Source organism: Lissotriton vulgaris, chromosome 2_1 (genome assembly GCF_964263255.1).
Source record: "Lissotriton vulgaris chromosome 2_1, aLisVul1.2, whole genome shotgun sequence".
Taxonomy (NCBI): domain Eukaryota; kingdom Metazoa; phylum Chordata; class Amphibia; order Caudata; family Salamandridae; genus Lissotriton; species Lissotriton vulgaris.
In genome coordinates this window covers 1862621012-1862646793 of record NC_141687.1, presented here as the reverse complement: position 1 = coordinate 1862646793, position 25782 = coordinate 1862621012, and the positions used below count along the sequence as shown (strand labels likewise).

General features: G+C 47.6%; 1 protein-coding gene across 1 annotated transcript in view; it reads right to left on the bottom strand.

The window, feature by feature from the left end:
* The window catches only part of PCSK6 (proprotein convertase subtilisin/kexin type 6), a 1364483-nt gene that overhangs the window by 638112 nt on the left and 700589 nt on the right, over window positions 1-25782 (bottom strand). Inside the window, exon 6 of the mRNA XM_086958053.1 lies at window positions 16216-16304. Within this exon, the coding sequence (XP_086814179.1) occupies window positions 16216-16304 (89 nt within the window). The remainder of the gene's footprint in view (window positions 1-16215; window positions 16305-25782) is intronic.

Sequence of the window (25782 nt, the reverse complement as noted above, 5' to 3'; positions counted from 1 at the left end):
GACGAAAACTGAGAATGGCTGAAAGGAAATGGAGACAACATCCCTCCTCTCCCGAGCTGAAAGCCCTCAGAAAAACAAGGAAACAATATAACAAAAAGATAATCGACTCCAAAAAAGAATTTATAAGGGCTGAACTGGACAATGCCATAAACAGACCACGAAAACTCTTCGAGACTCTAAAACAACAGTCAAATAAACTAACCAAAACGGCTCAAGAGAACCCAAAAAACCCCATAAGCTGCGAGGAATTCTCCTCATTTTTTACGGAAAAAACGAAACTGCTAGAAATTGAGCTCACAAGTGCAGCGGCTAACCTCACGACCCTTCCCTCATCTAAAAATGAGGCTAATGCGTCAACGGAGGATCTTCAAACAAAAAATAAGGCTAATTGGGACACATTTGAACTATATGACCAGGGAAAGATCGCCAAAACGCTAGCAGAACTTAGACCGAACAACCACTATCAAGACCCGTTACCGGCAAAATGTGTAAGAGAAATCAGCCACACTCTAGTTCCGATCTGGACTGAGATAATAAATGCCTCACTTGCACAAGGAACCCTCCCTGACTGCCTAAAAACTGGGCAGGTTGTTCCCATCATCAAAAAACCAACAGCGGATGCAACAGACCCGAATAACTACCGACCAGTGACCAACATCCCTTTACTGGCCAAACTCATTGAGAAATGCGTGCAGGGCCAACTGAGTCAACACATCGCTAAGTTTTCATTACTTGATGACTGCCAATCAGGTTTCAGAACAGGGCACAGCACCGAAACTGCGATCCTACATATTGTTGATGACGCCTTACAAGCCCTTGACCAAAATCATGCGTGCCTACTGATCCTTCTAGACTTGTCATCAGCATTTGACACGGTAAATCATGAGATCCTGATGATCAGGCTACAAGACAGGATGGGTTTATCTGGAAACGTACTGAAATGGTTTAATTCCTTCCTGCAGAACAGGACTCAACTATTCCTGGTCAACCAAGCAATCTCCTCCCCATGCCCTAACGCAATCGGGGTACCTCAAGGTTCAACGTTATCCCCAGATCTATTCAACTTATATGTAGAACCCCTCACGGAGATTCTTCGAAAATCACAGATCTCCTCCCACATGTATGCTGACGACACGCAAATATATATGAAGATTGCCTGCAGCGATGACATTGACCTAATGAATACAACTCTAAAGAAAGCGTTGCAATGGCTAACAGCCAATCATCTGAAACTTAATGCCAACAAAACAGAATTCCTGTTAATCTCACCGACAAGGAGTCAACCAGAGGTAAAGGAATGGGCTAAATTGGTGACCGCGCTTAACTGCACTCCGACCCTAGTTAACTCAGCCAAATCCCTAGGAATTACATTAGACGAGAACCTCGACATGAAAGAACACATTAACTCTATGGCGAAGAGTGCCCGTTTCCACTTGAACTATCTAAGAAAACTGAAACCCTTTATCTCAGAAGCGGATCTAAAACTTGCCATCCAATCACTAGTTATCTCGAGGATCGAATATGGCTGCACCACGTTAGCCGGCCTACCGAAAACATCCACTGCTCCACTAACAGCCTGTCTCAACGCAGCGGCAAGACTCATCACGGGAACGAGGAAATTCGATCACATATCTCCTCACCTGAAGGCACTAAACTGGTTACCTTACGAAGCTAGAATTAAAATGAAGATAGCCTGTATCACCCACAAAGCGGTCCACTACAACACGCCTAGATATCTAGCCAAGAAAATTAAGCTATCAGGAGGTAACAGACTAACTAGAAGCGCTAAAGAGTTGCTATTGCAGCCGGCCTTCTTCCGGAAGAAAAAGACCTATGACCGAGCATTCTCCGGAGCCGCCCCCAGAGTCTGGAACTCACTCCCTCCTAACATCAGGAAGATTAAAAATACTGTAACATTTAAACGGGAACTGAAAAGCCACATGATGAGTAAATACCCTACATAGAGATGCCTACAGACCATTAGTATGAACATTTACGCCAAAAGAGGATCAGACTCATCATGAATATGCTGAAGATCAATAAGACAATTGACTGAGTACAGCTCAAGCCTCGGCTGTACACTTTACTGCTACCTCATATTTATGTGATCTCAACACTGTATCTCACACCCAAAAGATATTACCTCTACCTTACTTTGTTTATCTTTTGATCCTTGCTACTAGCTAAACCTATTCAACTCTTATTACTAATTTACTCAGGTAATTGTACTGATAATAATATGGAACCCTACCTCACTGAGCTGACTGTATGACTATGACACAAGCGAAACTCTATGCACCTCTAAATGCTAATTGCACAGGCGTTATGAATATATTTATCTAATCACCCTAGATAGCATATCACCTTCTACCTTCATATCTGTTTGCTGCTATAACTGTTATAATTGTTATTATAATGTCAATCTGTAATCATCTATGTTAAGCGCTCTGATACCCACGGGTCTTGTTCGCGCTATAAAAAACACTATAAATAAATAAATAAATACACTACAATAACACTACCCTAAACCCTAAACCCCTACCCTACACAAACACTACCCTACGCTACACAAACACTAGCCTAATCCCTTAAAAATTAACGCCCACCCGAGGCCCATTCCCTCTTACATCTCTCTCCTTGTGGTTTCTCTCTCCTTCTACTTCCTCCATCACGTCCTGTTTCTGTGAGGGGCAGTGCACGGCGATGTGAGGAAACGGAAAAGCCTGTAACAACGTATGTGCATTTACCATACATACCTTTACAATGATTTTTGTTGTATAGGCATGCGAGATAAATGCACATGCGGTGTAAAAAAATGTGGAGTAATTGTATGCGGGGTAGGAGCACTATGCGGAGAAAAGGTATGCGGGGTAAAAGTTTGCATTGTATAAAATTCGTTGTAAACGATATTTACCATTGGTGCATGATGATGCTGTGGAATGTTGGATGAGTGAGGCTGGCAGTTGGAGTATGGGCTGAGAAGCAGGAAGGCTGCTCCTGGTGGGGCTCTCCGTACCCTTTTATCATGAACTTACTATCTTAATAAATACTATCTTAAGATACCCTGGAGTTGGGTCTCCGTTTGATTACAACAGTCTGTTCAACTGTGTTCATGCACTACATTTGCACAGCTTTGACAATGGCTTTCATGTGGTCCTATTCAAGAAGGCTTAATACAGGTATGAAAGAGACAGTGTTGATAAGCACACATTCCCACTTGCACATTACAATGAGGTTAAAGAAACTGAACAGTCAATTAAATAGTCCTACTCCTTTGCCTAATGCCAGTATACCCCCTAATACCATCAGTGATTTACCCCACCATGTCCCTTCAAACAATTCCCTTCATCCTTCTCTGTATAAAGTCGACATATCTATGAAATTATTCAGTCCACTGTTAATATCCAAATGCTCAAGTGTTTTAATGTTTATTTTTACTTTTAGATGCCCACCTATATTATCTACAAAGCACAGTGTGCTTCAGCATAAGCATCTAGCACTTCCTACTTCTTTGAAAAAACGGCGCCAACTAATATAAATACATAGCTTACACTACTTATGCTTACGGAAGGTAATTATACATTTTTTCATGCGCACTTTTGCCTCAGTGATGGCTCTGAAAATATAAGTAAATTATCCAAAAGTGAAACCCTGCTTTCTAATGCATCCTTTTTCATCTTCAATGATGCTTTTTTCTGATGATGTCGGGGGTTGCAACGAGAGTCCTCCCGCGTGTGCTGAGACCACCCCTCGAGATTGACTGTAGAGCCTCTGTCCAGATGATAGACCGATACCCGTGAAGGGGCTATGATTGGCACAGTCTAGTGCAACTGGTGAAGTTCCTTCCCCACAACATTCAAAGGGTGTTGACAGGGTTGCAGATGAACTCTCTGTGATGCTAAGGTGTGCTGTAATTTACTGGGTGATAGCACAAGATGAGAGTCTAACCCCTGCAAGCCTTATTGCTGGGTTTTTCTACTGAATGATGGCCTCTTGCTCACCGCAAGTTCAAATTATTTTTGCCAATTGCTATTAAAAACGTCTGGAGTTCCTGTATATCTCAATTACTGGAAATACCCAAGGAGCGTTAGAGTCACACTCATAAGAAAAGTGTACCTGCCCCGATTGAGGCACTCCAGATACATCTTAAAGGCCGAAACTTTGATTTTTCATGGTTTAACTATATAACCATATATGTCAGATTACAATGGATATTGCCATTAAATATTTCTTTGAAAATCACTGGCAACCAAAGACTTCTTTCTTTACCTCAATCATTGAGCACTAATCTTGCATATATTTTTTATGTTTTCCTTGCGCCCGTCATTCAGCACTGCAATATTTTAATTACAAAATACACACTCTACACACTGTTAGAGATGTTACAAATTCACATTAAAAAGGATTTTATTTCTAGTGGATAGCAGAGTCTCTGTCTAAATAATATTTAATGACTGTGTTCGTGCTCATAGTAGATGTCTTTTATTCCCCATATTTTTAGGCCACATGTATCCAATTATGCTTTAGTTTAAAAGAAATAGGGTATAAACCAAACCAAAACGAGGTGTTACTAGTTCCCGGTTACTCCACAAAGGAGAGGAAGATCAGATTTATCCCCGGGTCAAAGATGTATCCTCTTGGCTGGAAAATAACACATAATATTTTATAGGCAGGTGATATAGATAGAAGTGGCCCCGCCACTAAAGCAACCTGTAGCATACTGTTAATCATTGGAACGTAGAACACAAACAACAACATTGTATCTTAAGTACCCAAGAAACTAGATTCGAGAGAATAAAAGGGGAGAAACAAAGCAGAGCAACAAGAGACCTTTAATCCAAAAACAGGTAAAAAGAAAGCAAAATGCGGAGTTTGTAAAAATAATAATTACTGAGATACGTTAGAGACAAAAGGCTCAACCCAACCATCCCAGATTTCCCAAAATGTAGTTTTCTCGGCCTGCTTACTTGAGCGGTCAAGTCGGGAGACCCTCTGAATGGAATAAATCCATTCATCCTCCGTGGGGGGATAGGGAAGAATCCACTTTACACACAATTCCCTCCACAGTAGATGCATTGTACATTGCTGTCCATTGTTTGAAATATGTTCTTCAAATGATTGTTGGTTCGTTGCAATGCGGGTAATAGCATGCCTCCGGAACCACATTCCTTACCATCACTACCTCACCCGTGTGTGCTCGTTGATCACAAACCAGATCCTGCAGGGTTCAGTTATTGTTGCATAATGCCTGCACTCCTTTTATACCTTGTCCTGTGTTGACTGCTGGTTTTCCTCACCTCCCTTTAGAAGTAACGGTGAATCAGTGGGATGGGACAGCTGCAGACTTCAGAGATGCAGGGTTATAGCGTATGAAGGGGAGGGGTGTTGGAGCAAACACATGCATGTAACCGTAAGCGCCTCTGCTATCCACTTACGGGATGGTCCCAGGATACAGGTGGGAATAAAGCATTGCTCCATGCCCGAAGTGTTGCAACATGAATACCATAGATGAGTATGGCATGAGTGCTGGTTGGCGGGAATCTAGCACACTTGCTGCTGATGGCCTGGCAGGTGGCTGGATGATGGTTTTCAGGTTGGCTTGCTAGCAAATGGTTAGTTGCTGGGTTGTGGAGTCCTAGATAGATGGCCAACTTGTGCCTTGCTGGCCAGCAAACTGCTGAATAGCTCTAGGCTGGATGGCTTGTAGATGATTGGCTGCTGTCCAGCTCTCTGCCAGGTGATGCTGTTTCCTGTGTGGATGACAGGACCTTCAATTCATATGCACCAATTGTATCAAGGACTGTCATAAGTGCCTGCTTACATATATCCAACACTGTATGCCTATATGTATTTTAGGTTCTCATAATACACTCACTTTTTTGTCCCATTCCAGCAGTTTAGGTCGCCACACCTTGTACTGCACCAGTGAGGCAATGCTGATCACAAAATGGAACACCGCTGCCCAAGGTCAGGGATTCTTTCATGGAGCTCTGCATTGCATCTCGATGTGTCTGCGGGTAAAATTCCTCACGTGCTTCATAAGTTGATTCCACCTCTTCTTCCAGTTCTCTGCATCCCTATTCACCAGAGCAAAAGTATTTATGTCATCTGCAATGGTCGCCCGCAGTCTTGCCCACGATCTGTTCTGGTGAGCTTGTCAATTGTATTCTCATCAAATAAAATATAAAGCGTGTACACAGTGGAGAAGTGTGGCTCAATGGTTAGAGCGGCAGACCTTGATGCAGAGCGCTGGCCAGGGACCAGGGTTCGATTCCCACCTCGGTGGGATCGGGCTTAAATTCCTCTGACCGGATATTCTCGCCTCAGTGCCGAATCTAAGCATGGGCCCCACACTGCAACTCTGGGCAATAGCTTGCTTAGTCTCCACAACAGCCCCCGATACACAAGGGATGCCTGGTTTCACCATGGGATGCCCAGGAGTGGACACCTCACAAGGAAAAGCCAGGAGGGGTTCCCTTGTGGTAGGAGTACAAGCGCCGGGATGCTTACGGGTTACTGTTCGCGCTATACAAATACAACACATTTACATTTACACACAGTAGACTCTCGAAAGCCTGAGTTTCAGTGCCAAGGAGTCAGGGGTCTCCTATGCCCCTGAGAGGGATTGATGCCGGCAATGACTGGTGGAGCACAACACATCTACTGGGGAAGCAACCTGGCAATAGGTCACAAAATGCAGACTCGAGAGGAGCTGAGGTGGCTTCTACACTCACAACTCACACTGTAGCCTCTGGAGCAAGTTTTATGCATGCACGGTACTACCATGCAGATGCAAAGAAATCTCGGCATTTAGACAGCATTTATTTACTCAAGTATTGTTTTAGCATTAAAACAATGATGAAGATACTAGTTATCCTTCAATCAGCAAAATGTGTTGCAGTCTCACCGCTTGGGTCACCTGCAATAACATTTTTAGCCCATTGTTCAGTTTTCTGCACTACTAAGATGGACACTAAATGAGGGAGTCACTGAAAATATATAAATCATTCTCAATGGCCACTTGTTGAATAGTGATAAGTTGATGAAGGATCTGCCTCATTGCATAAGCACCTGTTCATATTGGTTCCACTGTAAGAAAGGGTAAAAGAGACCAATCAGCTTTCTGTTACCACGACTAAACCCAAGTGCACACCGGAAGACTTGAAGAACTTTATCGCTGCTCCAGAACGGGAAATGGGTAAGTGCATTTCAGCTCGGATGGGGCGTCCAGGAGTGGTAAAGTAGGACCCTTAATAGAAATTCAATCAAAGCTGCTAGGCCAGTAGAACGAAAGGGGGCTATAACAAGGAATTATGACTAAGGAACAGATCAAGGGGGGCATGGCAAGGCCAATGACCAGGATGCCTGCACGGCACTGAAGCGCCACACGCCAGTTCCTGATATATCGGGATACTACTCACAGGACATTGGCATCAGCTGGCAGGTGAGCGCCCATGGTGACCTGGAGGGGTGCTGACCCTGGTTGGGCGTGGGCCGCCAGGTCTGGGGGCTTGCTTTGCCTGATTCTGGATTAATGCAGCGCTAAGCAGCTGGGCCTTTGAGAACTGCACTACGAGGGCTAGTCACAAAATGAATATAGTATATATATATATATATATACACCTCAAGTGGCCTGCTGCTTGTAGTCCACGAAAAAAATCACAAACTATTTAGATGAGAGGCAACATGTAATAACAGAACGTGTAAACATTCAATGAGACGACATATTTAAGTGCTGTTATTCGTCTTTTATTTTCAGCTGTGCCAAGCAGCTGGGGGTCGCATAACTAGTTAACATGGAGGAGTCTCGTCCGTTATCGGAATTAGCCAGACAAATCGCTCCACCAACTAAGAACGGCCATGCACCACCACCCACAGAATCGAGAAAGAGCTATCAGTCTGTCAATCCTTTCCTTACGCGACCCCCAGCTACTTTGCACAGCTGAAAATAAAAGACGAATAACAGCACTTGAATATGTCATCTCATTGAATGTTTACCTGATTCTGCTGGGAGCCAGGTGGTGGGCCTAGCTTCGCCTCGGAGGTCCCGCAGAGACGGGGCAGCGGTGAGCCTGAGGCCGGGCTACTGAGCCCTGCTGGGTCCCGCTGCCGGCTTTGCGCTGTGCCCCAGACTGTGATGTTGGCCACTCTGAGGTGTAGTGCCATGTGTTGGTGCAGGCTGCACAGGAGAAGGGGGTCCGCCGCAGAGCCAGAGAGACACCCGACATTGGTGCTGTAAGGCAGTGGAGGTGGGCGGAGCTGGCCTGTACTGATTGGTCCGGCGGCTGCCTGTTGCTGTCCTGCTCCTGTGGTCGGCAGGGCCGCGGCCGGCAGAGGACCATGAAGTAACAGGTGAGGAGTGTTGTGGCTCGCAGTGGGGCATTGAGCATCGGCACCCCCGGGCCTGGGCCACGGGCTGCAGTGGGGCAGAAGCCCAAGCCCCCTGTGTCAGTGCAGTTGCACACCCCCTGGGGTGAAGTGGATTTGCGCCCTTGCAATATTTGCACGTGGCAGGACCTCGTGCTGCCCCGCCTCCGTAAAGGTGCAGTTCAGTTGTCCCCTCTGGGGTGAAGTGGATTAGCGCGTGTCGGGTCCTCGCAGACCTGGTGGAGCCCTTGCCGCTCTATTTAGGCCTACACCGAAGTGGATGTTGGGGCCTGGGTGAAACTCTTAGGTGCTGGAGCTTTTGACTGCTGTGACTGCGCCCTCCGGGTCGGTGACTGCTGCCCATGCATGTGCCCCTGGCATGGCCTATACCATCACAGCGCACGCTCTTGGTGACAGTGCCAACTCGCTGCGAGTGCTGGTAAGGACACTGGCGACTACTACGTGACTTGCTGAGGTCGAGATTGGCCATGTAGATGCAAAACAGCGCAAACTACAGTTTGAGCACACCGGGGGAAGAGAGGGAGTGAGTTGCCCCAGTGAGATGGATGGGGCAGTGGGGGTATCCTTGGAGCTTATACAGTCCGCTACCATGGAGGCCCTGATGTCCGAGATACGAGTGGGGTTTAGGGCTATGGATTCACAATTCAATGCTATATCAGGCAGGTTGGATGGAGTAGCTGAGCGCCTCGACCGTCAGCAGGCCCGGATCGAGGGAGTTGAGGAATGTGTCTCGGCACTGAATGATGGAGAGGCAACTGTGTTGAAGTGCCTGAAGAAGCTTGAACATCAGCTTCTAGACCGTAGCTCTGAAAAACCAAGATCTCGGAGCCCGGTCGCGCCACAACAACCTTGGCATAACTGGGATTGCGGAATCCACAGCCACTAGGAAAATCGATTTATTTGTCGTAAAGCTGCTGGTGGAGCTGTACGGACGTGAATCAATTTCTACTGCATTTCTGGTGGAGCGTGCGCTCACTCGCTGGGGCATAGGCCCCAACGGGGGCGACGCGGAGACCCATCGTCATGTGCTTATTCAACTTCAGGGACAGAGATACCGCTCTTCGGATGGTGCGTGAATGTGGATGGGCACGATGATATCTTTCTACCCAGATTTCACTTACACTAAAATAATAATAATAAAGACATTTATAAAGCGCTATGGTTACGCCATCCCGGTGTGTCCCCGCACTAAAGAGAGAAGGAGCTCGCCAGAGGAGAGGTCAGTACATGGCCAGAAACACTAATGTAGACTTACAAGGAGAACAGGTGTGTTTTCAGTTGACGGCGGAATTTGGTTTCAGATGGCTCCAGGCGGAGACTGGTGGGAAGTTTGTTCCAGCCTATCGCCGCCGCCACTCTAAAGGACCGACCTCCCATTTTTACTCTCCTGTAGCGGTGGGTCACAAGCGTGCCCATTCCGCCCGACCTAAGCGGTCTGCGTGGCTCATAGCAGGTAACCAGACCCGCCAGATAGCCGGGAGGTTTATGCCAAAGGATCCGATGACATATTAGGAGGGCTTTGTACATTATTCTTTTTTTCACTGGGAGCCAGTGGACGGTCTCCAGGGCGGCTCTGGAATTGGCTCTTCTTGGGAGTCTAAGTACTAGGCGAGTTGCAGCGTTTTGCAGTATCTGGAGTTGTCCTATACTTTTACTAGAAGCTCCCAAGAAGAGGACATTCCCATAGTCGAGGCGTGACGTAATCAGTGCCTGGGTCATAGTGCGCCGAGCCTCCAAGGGGAGGAGGTCCAGGGTTTTATTGAGAGTCTTTAGGACTCCAAAGCACTTGCCCGCTAATCGACTAATGTGTGTCTCGTAAGAGAGTGTGGGATCCACCCATATCCCTAAGTTCTTAGCTTCAGGACAGGGTGTAGGCATAGAGCCTAGACAGCTTGGCCACCAGTCACATGTCCAGAGCCGTTGATCACCACCAACCACCAAGACTTCTGTCTTGGAGCCGTTCAGTTTTAGACAGTGATTATCCATCCAAGTAGCCAATGCTTGCATGCAGGCTCGGAAGTTATTGGCTCCGGCTGCAGGTGTTTGGGTGAGGGTGAGTAGGAGCTGCGTATCGTCGGCGTAGGAAACAATCTCTACGCCGAACGATTGGACTACCTCAGCCAGGGGGGCCATATATAGATAAAAAAGAGTAGGACTCAGAGCTGAGCCCTGTGGCACCCCCTGTTCCAATACCATCTCCTCAGACTGAAACGAGCCCCGCTGGACCTGAAAGCTTCTGCCCGTCAGAAACGATTTTAGCCAACCGAGTGCTCTATCAGTCACACCTCCTCTGTTCAGACACTGTAGCAAGGTGATATGTGCTACAGTGTCGAACGCTGCACTAAGACTACAACTAGACTTTAGAATTCCCTACCAACAACACTAAAAAAAGAAACTAATCTGTTAAACTTCAGAAAGGGTTTGATGACTTGGCTATTTAGAAAGTGAGTTGAAGCTAATCTTATATAAATTCCATTGTTCTGAAGATAGCGCCTAGACACCTCAGGGTATTTAATTTCACTGATGGTGCAGGAGGCTTGCTGCAAGTTCTCCACTGCAAAGACTTTTAAGGGTATTTTTTTATATCGGCCACCTGGCATCAGGAGCAATTTCACTTCTAACCTTGATAGCCTCCTCGAGCCCACTTTACAAAATGACGAATTCACTATTTTAGGAGATTTCAATTTTTATCTCTAAGAAAGGAATAACAGAGAGACAGAGGCTCTACTGGAAACCCTGGAAGCAGTGGGTCTTAAGCAAAAAGTTCAGACCCCTACCCATGAAGCTGGTCACACGTTAGATAGCATTTTTACATCAGTTAACAGCCTCGTCCCCACTGAAACCCTGCCTCTAACTTGGTCTGACCACTCGTTTATTAAATTCACCCTTCCAATCACCTCTCTGGGATTTATCGAGGCAGCCAAGACCCCTGCTGCAACAAAAAGAATCTGGGATTTAATAGATAGACAATCTCTCCGCACCCTGCTAGAGGCATCCCGCCCGCAACTTTTCGGGCCGCCCGAGGTCACAGCCCCGAAATATCTTAAATGGTTAAACGACGCATTTAATACCGTCATACCCATTAAAAAATATCAGGAAATAGGCAAAACCCCTCAGCTCCCTGGTTTTCCGAAGACCTTCGGACAGAAAAACAGATCTGCCGGCAATTAGAAAGACGCTGGCGGGCCAATTACTGTCCGAACGTGAAAAAAACCTACAAAACAGCCCTTTCCCAATACGAAGGCCATCTAATAACCGGAAAAAAAGATTTTTACACCAAACAAATTGAGGATGTAAAAAATTCATCCAAAGAACTTTTCACAGTGGTAAACAAACTCGCCACTGCAAAGACTCCGGGGATCAAGAGTGACCAAAAACTATGTGACAACATTGCAGCTGCCTTCAAAACAAAAGTGATAAATATTTTTATTAACTTTCAGGATTCTACCCATCCCTTCCCAAGGGAATCTGCCGTTAGAGAGCCCAACGCCAACACACTGCTCATGTTTTCACCTATCTCTTCGGACACTGTAGCCAGATATATTCAAGATTCTAAATCAGGATCCCCCACTGACCCCCTGCCCACCTAAAATTCTTAAAGAAATTGCCGACCTGGTCAGTCCAGGTCTCACAGAAATTTTTAACTCTATTTTTATTTCTGAATCCTTCCTTTCCATTTGGACATATACTTCCATCTTACCTTTGTTGAAAAAACCTTCGCTGGAGGTTTCAGACCCCAATAACTATCGGCCCATTGCTCGGTTACCACTACCGGCTAAGATAATCGATAAACTCATGAATTCTCAACTGACCCAATTCATTAATAAGAATGACTTGCTGGACTCTTCTCAGTGTGGCTTTCGTCGCGAACATAGTACAGAGACAGCACTTATCAAAGCCATGGAAGAGATCAGGGCGGTGATGGATCGGGGTGGCACAGCGATACTGATACTCCTCGATCTGTCGGCCGCCTTTGATACCGTTGACCATTCTCTCTTGCATAAGCAGCTCAAGAGATTAGGGGTCGGGGGCTCAGCACAGGCCCTGCTATCCTCCTTTCTTATAGAAAGGAGGGTCGCGGTCGATGAATTCCACTCAGACTCTTACACTCTTCCTTGTGGAGTGCCTTAGAGCTCTTCGCTGAGCCCATCACTCTTCAATGTATATGTTTCAGAGCTGGCCCCACTAATTCAGAGTTTTGGTTTCTGCCTCACATCTTACACCGACGATACTCAGATTGTGGTAACAGCATACAAAAATGAGACACCTCCCATCGCACAATTTCAGAATTGCATGCGTACCGTTAATCAATGGATGAATACTCACTGCCTCAAATTAAACTCTGACAAAACAGAGATTCTTATGTTTGGCAAGTTACTACTGAGCTGGGGCAACCTTTGGTGGCCAGCGGATATGAGTGAACCCCCAAAACCGGTGTTAAAAGCTAAGAATCTGGGGGTGTGGCTGGACCACAAACTCTCTCTTATCCAACACACTAATGCAACAGTTTTGGCCAGCCACTTTCTCAATAAAAAGGTAAGGAAGATCCTTCGCTACCTCCGGTAGGAACAAGAAAAACAGTAGTGACAGCCTTAATCCAGTCAAAGCTTGACTACTGTAATGGACTATTGGGAAATGCACAGAAACAATGCTTGAGAAAACTCCAAAGTGTACAGAACTCAGCGGCACTGCTACTATCTAACATTCCTAGGAATAACTCGGTCACCGCTGAAATTCGAAAGTTGCATTGGCTCCCAGTGGAGCAACGGATTAAATTCAAGGCACTCTCTCTAGCCTACAAAGCCTTGAGCCAAAAAGGTCCGGTCTTTCTGCAGAATCTGTTCACCTGGTATGAACCTTCCAGACACCTCAGTTCCTTCCGGCACGAAACTTCTGCGGGTACCAAAAATCCACACCTTACAATGGGGCGGTCGCAGCTTCCATTTCTACACCACCAAGGTCTGGAACTCTCTTTCATCTGAGTTCAGAAGCGCCCCCTCCCTCATCACCTTTAGAAAGGGCCTCAAAACCTGGCTGTTCCAGAACTAGTTGTCAGTGTCGACCCCCGCTGCCCATAGCGCCAAGACACCTCCGGGTATACGTGCGCTCTATAAATCAAAATAACATTACATAACAGGGAGTGGAATGCTGGAGTGCCTGCTAGGGCGGAGAAAGAGACAGTTGGAGCGTGTGGGCTGAGCAGCAAGGATGCTGCTCCTGGTGGGGCTCAACTTCATATCTTCTACTTATCATCTAAACCTGACCTGTAACTAAGCTTAAATAAGTCTCTTACATATTACCTACCTCATGTCTACCTCTGGACTTCTTTTAGATTAGATCAGACGCCTGTGCCTCGAGTTCTATAAGAGAAGCCTGGCGCCACCGACATACTCCTAGCTACACATTTTCTTCAACCCCCACGGCACCAGGTCACATTTGGACTATTGGTTTCTATTGGTTTCTCTTGCTTTCTGCCCTCCCTTGGCTAGGGGGGAGGTGACGTGCCAACCCTGCACGTTATCAGTCCACGCTCTGGTTCGCGAGGTCCTGAACATCCCGATACCCAGTGGCGGGTTGAGAATGTGGCAATTTCCCACTCAGTCCCTCATGGATTCGGCTATTCGTGAGGAACTTCGTACTACAATTACGTAGTACTTTGATTTGAACGAGGGCACAGTGGCTACACAGGACACTCTTTGGGAGGCCTTGAACACATAAATCCGTGGAAGGTCGATCGCTAAACATGGTGGCATATTACGAGACATATGGCGATCTTAGGAGCGCATGAAGGTTACCCTTTGGAGGTTGGATTATGCAGACTCAGGGGGTCAGTGGATGAGGTTTGTGGCCCCAAGGTGAGATGATGGAGGAATTTTGAAAACTAGCGGATCATGAGGTACAATTCCTGGGAAAGTATTAGTGGGCCCGTCGATACGGCGAGAGTGAGTGCCCGAGCCACACCCTGGCGAAACTGCTTCACCCACAATGAGGGAGCAACTATATATCAGAACTCATTCTTGGGGATTGCACATGGTCCATGGAGGTGGGGGGGAGATCCTGGCAGAACTGCTGTGCTATTATACTCAGCTATATGCCTCTAGATTTGAGGTCGCAATGGTCTGGCTGTCCTCCCCGCAGCAGCGGTTCCTCAGCAATTCGATCACTGCAGAGGAGATAGTAGCTGCAATTGACTCCATGGATGTGTCGAAGGCCCCTGGCTCCGACAAGCTTATGGGCGCATCATATAAGACTTACAAACAGCTTGCCCCACGGCTGCTGGAGTTTTATGCAGAGAAAAGGGACAGCTTTATGCAGAGAAAAGGGAGAGCTCCCTAGATTTACGTTCCTTAACACTGGTGATCTATTCCCAGAGGGCCATGCTTTCTCATGGTCGGAGGATACCCGCTACACCGACATCACACCGCTGGACAGATTTGTTATGTATCATGTGCAGAGTGACCTGACGGCCCACGTTCAACCTATCCCATCACCCCAGATGACTTTACTCCCCTGACTGTCGTTATCGAGGATGACACAGGTAAACACCTGGTTTCCAAACTGTATCGTACTTCCCTAGAACTATTGCCCACTGTGGGTGGTTGATTGTGGGCGGCTTGGTTGCAGGACTTACAGCGCTCCATGCTGGATGACATATGGAATTACTGTTGCGCACAGACCAAGCTGGTCTCCCCTAAACATAGACACAAACTGCTACATTTAACATTTTTACGATGCATATACATGACACCTAGCCTCCAGGCCCAGATTGACCCCAGTCGCCTATCGACTTGTCCCAAATACCATTCCTCCTACACAGATTTCCTGCATATGGCCTGGCTGTGCCCTTGGATATTCAGTTACTGGACCGACATTTTTACACATCTTTCCCAGATGGTGTACATGACACTGACTCCCGACCCCTTGCTTGCACTGTTGGGCTATGTGCAGGACGTCCGGAGGGGGGAACCAGATGGTTTGTCACCCCGACGCCTCATCAGGGGTAGTAAGCGCTATATAAATGCAATTACAATACAATACAATTGCACTCCTTCTCACAAAATGTGAAGTGGCCATGTGCGGGGCAAATACACGCTACCCAACTATAGCCAAATGGCTTGAGAGTCGTATCTTTTACGACACTACCAGTGAGATATATGCCCAGACGCAATCACTAACATCCCGTCTCCTAGATATCTGGCAGCCTCTGGGCACGTACCTCCTACACACTACCACGACTTACAGCGACTGATATCAGGGGATATGGGCTTTGTACATATACTAATATCAATGGTACCATCACTATGCACTCACGCAACCAGCAATGAGCTGGGAACACTTCCTCTCTAGGTCCACTATGGTCGTTGCTGTCCTCTGATGCTTCATTAACACTGCACGCAAGCTCAGCCTACAGGCCTTCCACCAAAGTTGGGTTTGAACCATGTTGCTTGTTGAGAATTTTCATTACATTGTATACATGTACATATATCTTATTCCTTTTCCGGTCATATTTGCGAAATGTACGTACTATCCATATGTGTGGTATGCATACTATATTAAACATGATAAATAAAGAAATGTAAAAAACGGTCAAACTGGCGTCTACTATGTTCATTGCATATAAACGAGTTTCATAATGTGAATTTGGAGAAGAGGCAGCTTAAGAGAGCAGGAAATCGGGAATTATATAAGAACCTATTCTTCTAATCGGGTTTTCAACCCATGATATAGAATATTCCAGAGTTTTCACCATATTCATTGCTACCAGCAGGTTACCACAGATTTCTCTTACACCAAAATTCTGCCCAGCCCCTGCTTTTTACCGCTTACCTCCAATTCTGGCATTGTAAGCAATGCCCACTATGCAATGTGAGTTATTGGCCGAAGCTGCCACTTCCCCCGCACAGCGTGTGCCGTGTCTGAAAGATAAAATTACAAATATGTTGGCAAAGGGATGGTGTTGTCTGCGCACATTTGAATATGAATAACTTGCAGCTTCAATCGAAGAATGAACTCCATGCACAGTGCTCCGGGCACATAGAGGTGTAAACAGACAAATGTGGATAGAAACACCACTTTATGGTAGGTGTATCACATTGGAGGGAGTATCATGAGACGTGGGGAAGGAAACAGGGCAGATCATGATTGGCATGTTGAGGAGACCACTCAGAACACTAGTGACATAACCCAGCCATAGCACAGCCTCCATTGTATGTGAACAAGAAACAGGATTGCCTCATCCTTTGTAAGTCAAAGAAGAAGCACAACTGTGTCGTATGAGACATGGACAGGGAAACACCACCACCGCCATGGTAAATGGGACAGACAGTAGCTGTGTGTGCTATTTAGCAACAGAGCACTAGAGTGTACAGGCCAGGAGGGGCAATGCAACATGCTATGAGGCCATGCAGCGGAATTGACCCTCATCATAGGAGTCAGAGAGCATCTTGGGCTAATGCAGAGGAAGCATCATTGCACCACGGTCAAGTGTATAACCTGAGAGGCACCAGAACAACCTAAAGACAACAAAAATAACATTTGGAAGTCAATTCGTAAGTCTACTGTTGTTTTGGTCCAATCCTTTTCTCTATGAAGTGAGTTATCTTAGTAAAATCATCAAAGTTCTTTGACAGCCACAAAGGTGACCAAAACCCTGCTCACTCTCATGGCATCCATTTTCTGCTTACATCGGCTGCTGCTCTTTGCTTGGAGGCCACCTTTGTAACTTCACACTGGATGAACCTGTGGTTCACTATAAGGTACTGGAACTCGCCATCGGCTACCACTGTATTCCAGGATCAAGGCATGTAACATCCAAAGCCCACTCCCACCTTCACCATGAGCGGCTTATGAGGAGAGGGAGTGAAGTGTGTTAGTGCGCAGATTTTCTTAAATTTTTGGTGGATGCCCACATTTCTCTCCAAGTTGCTCATTTTATAAACATGTCCCTTGATAATATTTATTGTGACCCATTTTTATAATTTTTATTTATTAATCATTTAAAACATTTGATGTAGCATACATTTAACCAAGAAGGGTAATGGGGCACAGAATAAAAAAATAAAATGCAATTAGTTAAAATGTTATTAAAATGAACGAAAATAGAATTACAAGCCAATCAACAGAATAAACAATAAAATGTAGAAAACAAAACGGCATAGATGAAGGCATGCAACTCTAAAAAATAGTTTTAATTTACTTTTGGAGATTTCTCAAGAGAAAAACGATGGAAAATATAAATAAAGGGCACCCCTCGCTCTTTGAGGAGACAACATTGTAGTCAAGAACTGGGAATGAGCAGCCTCCTGGCTAAGAGTCAAACTTCTCATCTGCGGCTTATTAGATAGATCTACAGCATGCCTGCACACAGGCATCTTTTTTTTTATATCATTTTTATTTTATTAAAGAAAAAGAAACAATACACAAGGCAATAAGACAATACATGCGGTCATATGTTCAAGGAGGAGTGCAACTGCAAGACAGTGTAATACAGAGCTCATCGATGCAATAAAAAGTGGGGGGGGCAAGTGGGGAAACAAAATCAGTAAACATAAGTTACAAATGGCAGGAATGCCGGATCAGGGGGAAAGGGAACCTTCCAAGGTCTCCACGAAAGGTGGCATGCATATATTTCCATGGTAGGAGTTCCACTGGCTCCAAATTTTATTCCACTTCCTGGGTCTACCCCGTGCCACATACACCGTCTTCTCCCTCAACACACACCAGTCCATGTTCTCCTTCCAAGCCAGAACCGTGGGCGGCCGCTGGGCGCCTCACAACTGGGCGATGTCTCTCTTGGCAATCATATTTCCAAGGGTCGCCCACTGCGTCTGCGCCACATTATAGTCATTCGGTTCCCAAACATTCAACAGGCAACGCCTAGCTTCAGGCAATAAGGCCACCCCCGTGACTCTTTCCATGACCGCATGTACACAATTCCAGAACACCACCACCTCTGGACACTCCCAGATTATGTGGAGGAAGTTTCCAATCAGTCCACAACCACGCTTACATACACCATCCTCTGAATAGCCCATATGCATCAGGCGCGGGCCCGTGACGTATATCCGATGTAAGATTTTAAGCTGAACGAACCGGAGGCGGGCCGGAATCGCGACCTCTTTGGGCGAGGACAGGGCTGACTGCCAGTCCTCATCATCCAGCTCCGAACCATAGCTGGTCCAAACCTCCCTGAGCCGCACCAACAGATCTGTTCGATTGTTAATCAGTTTTTTGTATATCAATGAGATAGTGCTGTCGGGAACGTATCCGTCAAGCACCCGGTCTTCCAATGGGGAGGATTCGGGGATATCGGTACCCTCTGGAAATATCGAACGCAATGCGTGGGTAATATGCGCATAACGGAAGAATTCCCTATCACTCAGCTCATACTCCACCTTCAGTGCCCCGAAGGTCTTAATTTTACCCTTGACCCACAGATCATTCACCCTACTGATACCAATCATTATTTATTTATTTATTTATTTATTAAGCAATTTGTATCGCGCAAACTAAACCCGAAGGTGTCAAATCATTGTCCCACTTTTCAAATCCTTTCGTCTTCTACAGGCGACCCAATCTTTCAGAAGCGTAAAGCAGAGTCGCACGGGTCAGTCGATCCCTCCATCCCGTTGCCGCATTCACATCATGCCACACTCGGACCGCAATCTTGGTAGGTCCTGAGAGCCCCCTTCCCACTGCCTTGGAATAAAGGGCCCTGTAATAGTCCCCACCCGGTAACAAGTACTTATTCATCTCGATTAGGATTAGAGGCAGGTCCATACAGTCCATGGTTAATTGCTCCCAACTGAGAGGCCCAGTAATATCGCCTGATATCCGGAAGGGCAATACCTCCGTCATACCAGGGAAGTGTGAGTTTGGCGAGGGCGATACGCGATCGTCCGTCCCAGATCAATCGTCTCTGCAGGCTTTCCACCTCCCGAAAATAGCTCGCCGGGACTACGTCAAAGGTATTCTGGAGCGCGTATAGAAATCGCGGTAGGGACATCATTTTAAAAAGAGATAGCACCTGAGAGGAGAAAGCGGTAACCTGAGCCACGCAGCAACGTCGGATTTCAACCTCTGTAGAGGAGGGAGCAGGTTACGATCGTAACGAGCCACGGGATCTAATGTTATGAAAATTCCCAAGTACTTAAATCCCGTCTGCGACACCTGGATAGAACATCCGCGTGGTAAAGGGGGCATCCCCCGATAGCACATACACACAGGACTTGGCCCAATTAATCATCAGGCCAGAGTTCCTTCCAAATGAGGTAAGCACATCAAACAATACATTCAACGACTTACGAGGAGACGTGAGGTACAGCAAAATGTCGTCTGCATAAAGCGATATACGATCCTCGAATTACTGGGTCCACTGAATACCCTTCATCGACGGCTCCAAACGCAGCCAGGCAGCCAAAGGCTCCAAGGCAAGGGCGAAAAGAAGTGGGGACAACGGACAGCCCTGCCGCGTACCCCTACCAAGAACAAAAGGCTTAGACACACGACCGTTCACTACCACCTGCGCCAATGGCTCCTCATACAAAAGTTTTACCCAGCCAACAAAACCCGGACCAAAACCGAATTTCGCAAGAGCAGCCCAGAGGTACGGCCACTCCACCGTATCAAAGTCCATCGTAGCGTCCAAGGAAGCCAAAATGGCCGGCTCAAGCAAAGACGCTGCCCTCGCGAGAACACCGTGTAAACGCCTCAGGTTAAGTGTGGTATTGCGGTATGGGATGAAACCGGACTGATCCGGATGGATCAAATCACTAATCACTTTTATCAAGCGGTTTGCCAGCAACTTAGCAAGAATCTTTGGTTCAGCGTTTAAGAGCGAAATAGGCCTGTAGGACGCGCAGCGATCCCGCGGTTTCACTTCCTTGTGAATCACCACGATGGTAGCAAGACGCTGATCCCGAGGAAGGGAGCCGATGTCTCGCGACTCCAGAAACATATCTCGGAGATACAGCGCCATTTTGTCAGGACGCAACTTCGATGGGAAGACCGTTAGGGCCCATAGCTTTGCCCGAACGCACCGAGTGAATAGCGATGGCTACCTCGTCCGCTGAGAATGCAGCGTCCATTAGATCCCTGTCTGAATCCGATAGACGGGGTAATGCAATGTCACGCAGCAACAAATGGGAGTCCTCCTCCGGTCTATCGGAGACTGAGGTATACACCTCTAGGAAATGATCCGCGAAAACACTCGACAATCTCAGTCGGGCCAGTCACACATACTCCATCCGGTTTTTCAATCACAGGAACCACACGACTCGTTCTCTCCTTTTTATCCAGCCGAGCAATCAATTTCCCTGCCTTGTCACCCACATCATACAGTCTGCCCTGCTGCTCCCTACTCATGACTTTGGCGGCATCCGTAACCAGATCCTTATAATCCTGTTGTTTGAGACTAAGTGTATGGAGTTTGCTGCGAGTTACACCTAGTTCCTGATCGCTTTCTAGCTCAGTTAATTTGGTCTCTAAACGGACCACCTCCTCGTTTCTCTTTTTCTTGGCATCAGCGATTAACAATAATGCCTGACCTCGGATAACTGTCTTGAACGCCTCCCAGAGTGACACAGAAGAGGACACAGACTCCTCATTCTCAGCAAAGTACTGATCCAGGGGCTTAATCAATTCGGCACAAGTTTTGGGGTTGCGAAGGTACCAAGGATTGATCGGGGCAACTCGTCCCTCGACACCCATACTAGTGCTGATCTGAAGCCATAGTGGGGAGTGATCTGATATACCCGGGGTCAAATGCCTGATTTCCCTAACAGAGGAGGCCTGTGCCGCCGGCATCAAAAGATAGTCAAGTCTAGAGAGACTACCGTGGGCACCGGAAAGAAAGGTGTATTGTACCTGTCCCGGATGCATCAATCTCCAGCGGTCTACCAAACCCAGTGTCTCCAAAAACCCACTTAACCAAGACTGTGACCTAGGGAGGTCCCTGGGGGGTAGCGATCTACACCACCGGAGACTACCGAATTGAAATCTCCGCCAATCAACAGGATACCATCCGGATGCCCCAGTACCACACGCCCGAGCTCAGCAAAAGTTGAGGTCTGTAGACCGGGCGGGATATATACAGAAATCAACGAGATAGTCCTCCCCTCCCACCTCCCTGTGAGAGCGGCGTATCGACCCCTTTCATCAAGGATCACTTCATCTATTTCCAAGGGGAGAGAGTTTTTGACTAAGATGCCCACGCCCCTAGAGCCAGTGGTGAACCCAGAGTGTGCAGCAAGACGATATCCCCGCCGATTCATAGCGTGACAAGTGTTTCCAATTAAGTGTGTCTCCTGCAGCAACACAACATCAGGGGAGAGGCGTCTCAGCAGTTGCAACACTACTCCCTGCTTTATCCTGTCCCCCAACCCATTTACATTCCAACACAGTAGCTTCAACCCACTACCCCATCCCAGAAATGAACGCAGAAACAACCCCATAGCGAACACAGTACCCAAATCTGAAAATAGAATAATACGTTGCCTTGGGAAAAAACAAAACATACCCAAACTCCCCCCTCCGCCCCCGAACATACACCCGTTACGATGCCCCCCACCCTGCACCCCTGCGTTAGACTCAAAATCCACCCCAACTTGCAGTGTGCCTGTCGCCCTAACATTAAACTAGTCTACAAAAAGAAACCCAGAGGAGGAAAGAGTCCCACTCCCCCCGCCACTCTCGGGTATGTCACTATGAATCGCTAAAGTACAATAGACATCAAACCAGCTGTAAAGTATGATAATTGAAATCAGGAACCACATTGTCATTGTCATTCTTGGTCCGGCACGTCACCCTCTGCTCCACCCGAGTGTTCCATTCGATCGCTCCGCATTGGTAATGTATCCAGCCAGTCACTTACACTCTCAGGACGATCAAAGAAAAACGTCTGGTCCTCGTATTCAACACGGAGCCTGGTTGGAAATAGCATTGCATATTTCAAATCCATGTCTCTCAATCGTCGCTTCACCCCCTGAAACCCCATCCTCTGCCTCTGAACAAACTGGGTAAAGTCAGGGTAGAAGCTCACAGTTGCGTTTTCAAACTTCACGGGGCCACCCGCCCGAGACGTCTGCAGGATAGCGTCTCTGTCCCTAAAGTTGAAGAGTCTGGCGATCATCGGCCTGGGAGGGTCACCCGGCTTCGGCCTCCCACCTGGCACACGGAGGGCGCGTTCTACCACAAAGAATTTACTTAGGCCTTTGGGGGCGAGGTGATTTAGGATGAGGTCTTCTACAAGGAGATCTGTAGCAGGATTTCCCGATTTTTCAGGGACCCCAATAATACGTACATTATTGCGTCTGGCCCTATTTTCAAAATCGTCCAGTCGACGAGCCATGAGGTCGTTGGAGGATCGCAGATTGCCGACCTCCACCTGTAAGTCGGAAACATCGGTCGTGAGGCTGGAGGTCTTCAGATCTAAGGATTTGACCTTCTCATTAGTCTTTGATAAGTCAGCTCTAATCAAGTTGACGTCAATGGCCACAGTGTCGAGCTTAAGGGCGAGAGCCTCATATTGCTGGCCAATGGAAGACTTGATACCAGCAATGGCGCCCATGACATCCTGTAGAGTCAGATCGGTCGACGCAGCCAGGTCCTCCCCTGCCTCATCTAGGCTCTTCGTAACACCAACGGGGGACCCTTTGGGATGGGTGTATCGATCCATAACATTTGTTTGAACGATTCCCCCCCGAAGAGGTGTCTTGGTTTTTCGCTTCTCGTTATCGGGCCTGCCCGCCATGTTGGGCAGTGTGCCCCCGAGGGGCCTGTGAGACCTGGTGAGAATGGCCCCGCACGGTCGTCCCGCCGGAGTACTCAAAAGCAGGCGCCAGCAGCTCGCTACACCATCTTTCGCGACTGTTGGCACTCAGTGGAGTCACAGAGTTCCGCCAGACCTCGAGCAACCAGATCGATCTAGCAGCGGGATATGGCCAAAGATCCAGAAACTAAACCGAAAGTTAACTCCGCGGCCATGAGCAGAGCCCCGCTGGCCGTTGTTGTTCAACTTTTGCCTGGGCGTCTCGACGACTCAAGCCCCAGGCGTCGCCATGGGGTGGGCCTCAAAAGTTCAGAGTGTCGTAACTGCGGTTCCCGAAGTCCGAATAAATTTCTGAAAGTGGCTAATATATCAGCTGAGTTTCATCTTCAATAACCCGTCTTCGTAGTCAGGATGACGATCAGGATATATACGGAGGGCGGCGAGGGTCTCGGGAGCCCTGTGCTCACGCGGCCATCTCGGATGTGCGCTAAGCTCCTCCCCCACACACAGGCATCTTGAAATGCTGCAGCAAACAATGTAAAGCATACAAAAATAAAGAGGCAACCAGAGCGAATGAACAAGAGCCAACGGAGAGTGTCTGAACGTCCATATAGCAGATTAAAGTCTCACCAACAAATGCAATGCATGAGGAGACCCTACATTCCCATGATCAAAGTGACAAAGAATTAGGGCTTGGATGGCTGCCCGAACGTTAGAGGGAGAGAAAACAGGTTCTTTTTTTTCAGTAGAAAAATCTGAAAAAGATTATAAAACAGAAATCAGCGACTTGAAATTAAGTTTAGAATTCAATCAATCAATCAGCGATTTGTCAAGCGCTACTCACCCGTGAGGGTCTCAAGGTGCTGGGGGGTCAAGGCGGCAGGGGGATGATGGGGGTTGGGATAAGCAGCTCCGTTCAGTCGAATAGCCAGGTCTTGAGGGTCTTCCGACCTAATGTCGATCTGGAGCTCATTCCCATTGGCCGCGATGTAGGAGAAGGCTCTTCCACCCGTTCTGGCTCAGCGGATGCGTGGGGTTTTGGCGAGGTCGGCGGTTCGGAGGTTTCTCTTGGGAACGTGTAAGGAGATTCTCTTGTTGAGGTATTGGGGACTGGTGTTGTAGAGGCATTTGTAGGCGTGGGTGTTTATCTTGAAGGTTATTCCCTACTCGATGGGGAGTCAGTAGAGATCTCTCAGGTGTTGGGTGATGAGTTCTTGTCAAGGGATGCCGAGGATGAGTTTGGCTGCGGTGTTCTGTATGGTCTGGAGTTTGCATAGCAGAGACTTGTTGATTCTGGCGTAGAGGGCATTTATGTAGTCCAGTCTGCTGGTTATGAGTGCGTGGGTGACAATCTTTCTTTATTGGGGGGATCCATTTGAAGGTCTTGCGAAAGATGCGGAGGGTGTTGAAGCAGGTGGAGGCGACGGGGTTGATCTGTTGGGTCATGGAGAGGGAGGAGTCGAGTACGATATCGAGGTTCCGGGCATGATTCGTGGGAGTGGGGGGGCTCCCGAGGGCGGTGGGCCACCAGGTGTTGTCCCATGCGGAGGGAGAGGGTCCGAGGACAAAGACCTATGTCTTCTTCGAGTTGAGCTTCAGGCAGCTGCTGCTCATCCAGGATGCGACGACGTTCATTCCTTCCTGGAAGCGGAGTCTGGTGGTGACGGAATCCTTGGTGAGGGAGAGAATGAGCTGGGTGCCGTTGGGGTAGGAGACGATGTTGAGTCCGTGCTGTCCGACGATGGCGGCGAGGGGTGCCATGTAGATGTTGAAGAGTGTTGGGCTGAGTGACGATCCTTGGGGTACTCCGCTGTTGATCTCTGTGGGTTCGGAGAAGAAGGGTGGCAGTCTGATTCTTTGGGTTCTGTTGGTGAGGATGAAACTGGGCCATTTGAGGGCAGTTCCCTGTATGCCGGAGTCATGGAGTCTGGTGGCGAGTGTGCGGTGGGAGACGGTATCAAAGGCTGTGGAGAGGTCGAATACGATCAGCGCCGCAGTGTGGCCCTGGTCAAGGAGGGTGTGGGTGTCGTCTGAAGGGGAGAGTAGAGCGGTCTAAGTGCTGTGGTTGCTGCGGAATCCAGATTGGGAGGGTCGAGGATGGAGTTCTCTTCGATGAATTTCGTTAGTTGGGCGTTGACGGTCTTCTCTGTGACTTTGGCTCGAAGGGGAGGAGGGAGATTGAAGGACTGGGCTATTCTAAGGCCCAGCGGTGCCAGGGAACAACACCTGAAACCTTCGTGGGTTACCTGTTCCGGTGTACAAATTACAGAGACACGGGACACTTCCTTCGGCGTCAAAGATCAGCGTTTATTTACTGCAGGGATACAGAAGTCGCAAGAAGTACACAGCGTGTAGGTTCTGGGAGACTGCCTCGAATTGCAACAGTGGGTCGCTCCTTTTATACATATTTTAGTCATAGCACAACATGGCGAACAAAAGGTTACAACTCAGTTCCCACAGTAAACTTCAAAAGGGTCGCTTTCATGTATTCAGAGGCCCGGAACATAATTACAGTAGCATCGCCGGTTCCCAACTGTAAAAGTACGTTATCTCATTATTAAGTACATTCCATTCTGGCTGTAAACGAGTTAAGGAAAGAAACAGAAACAGGTGCAGGGAAGGCAAAG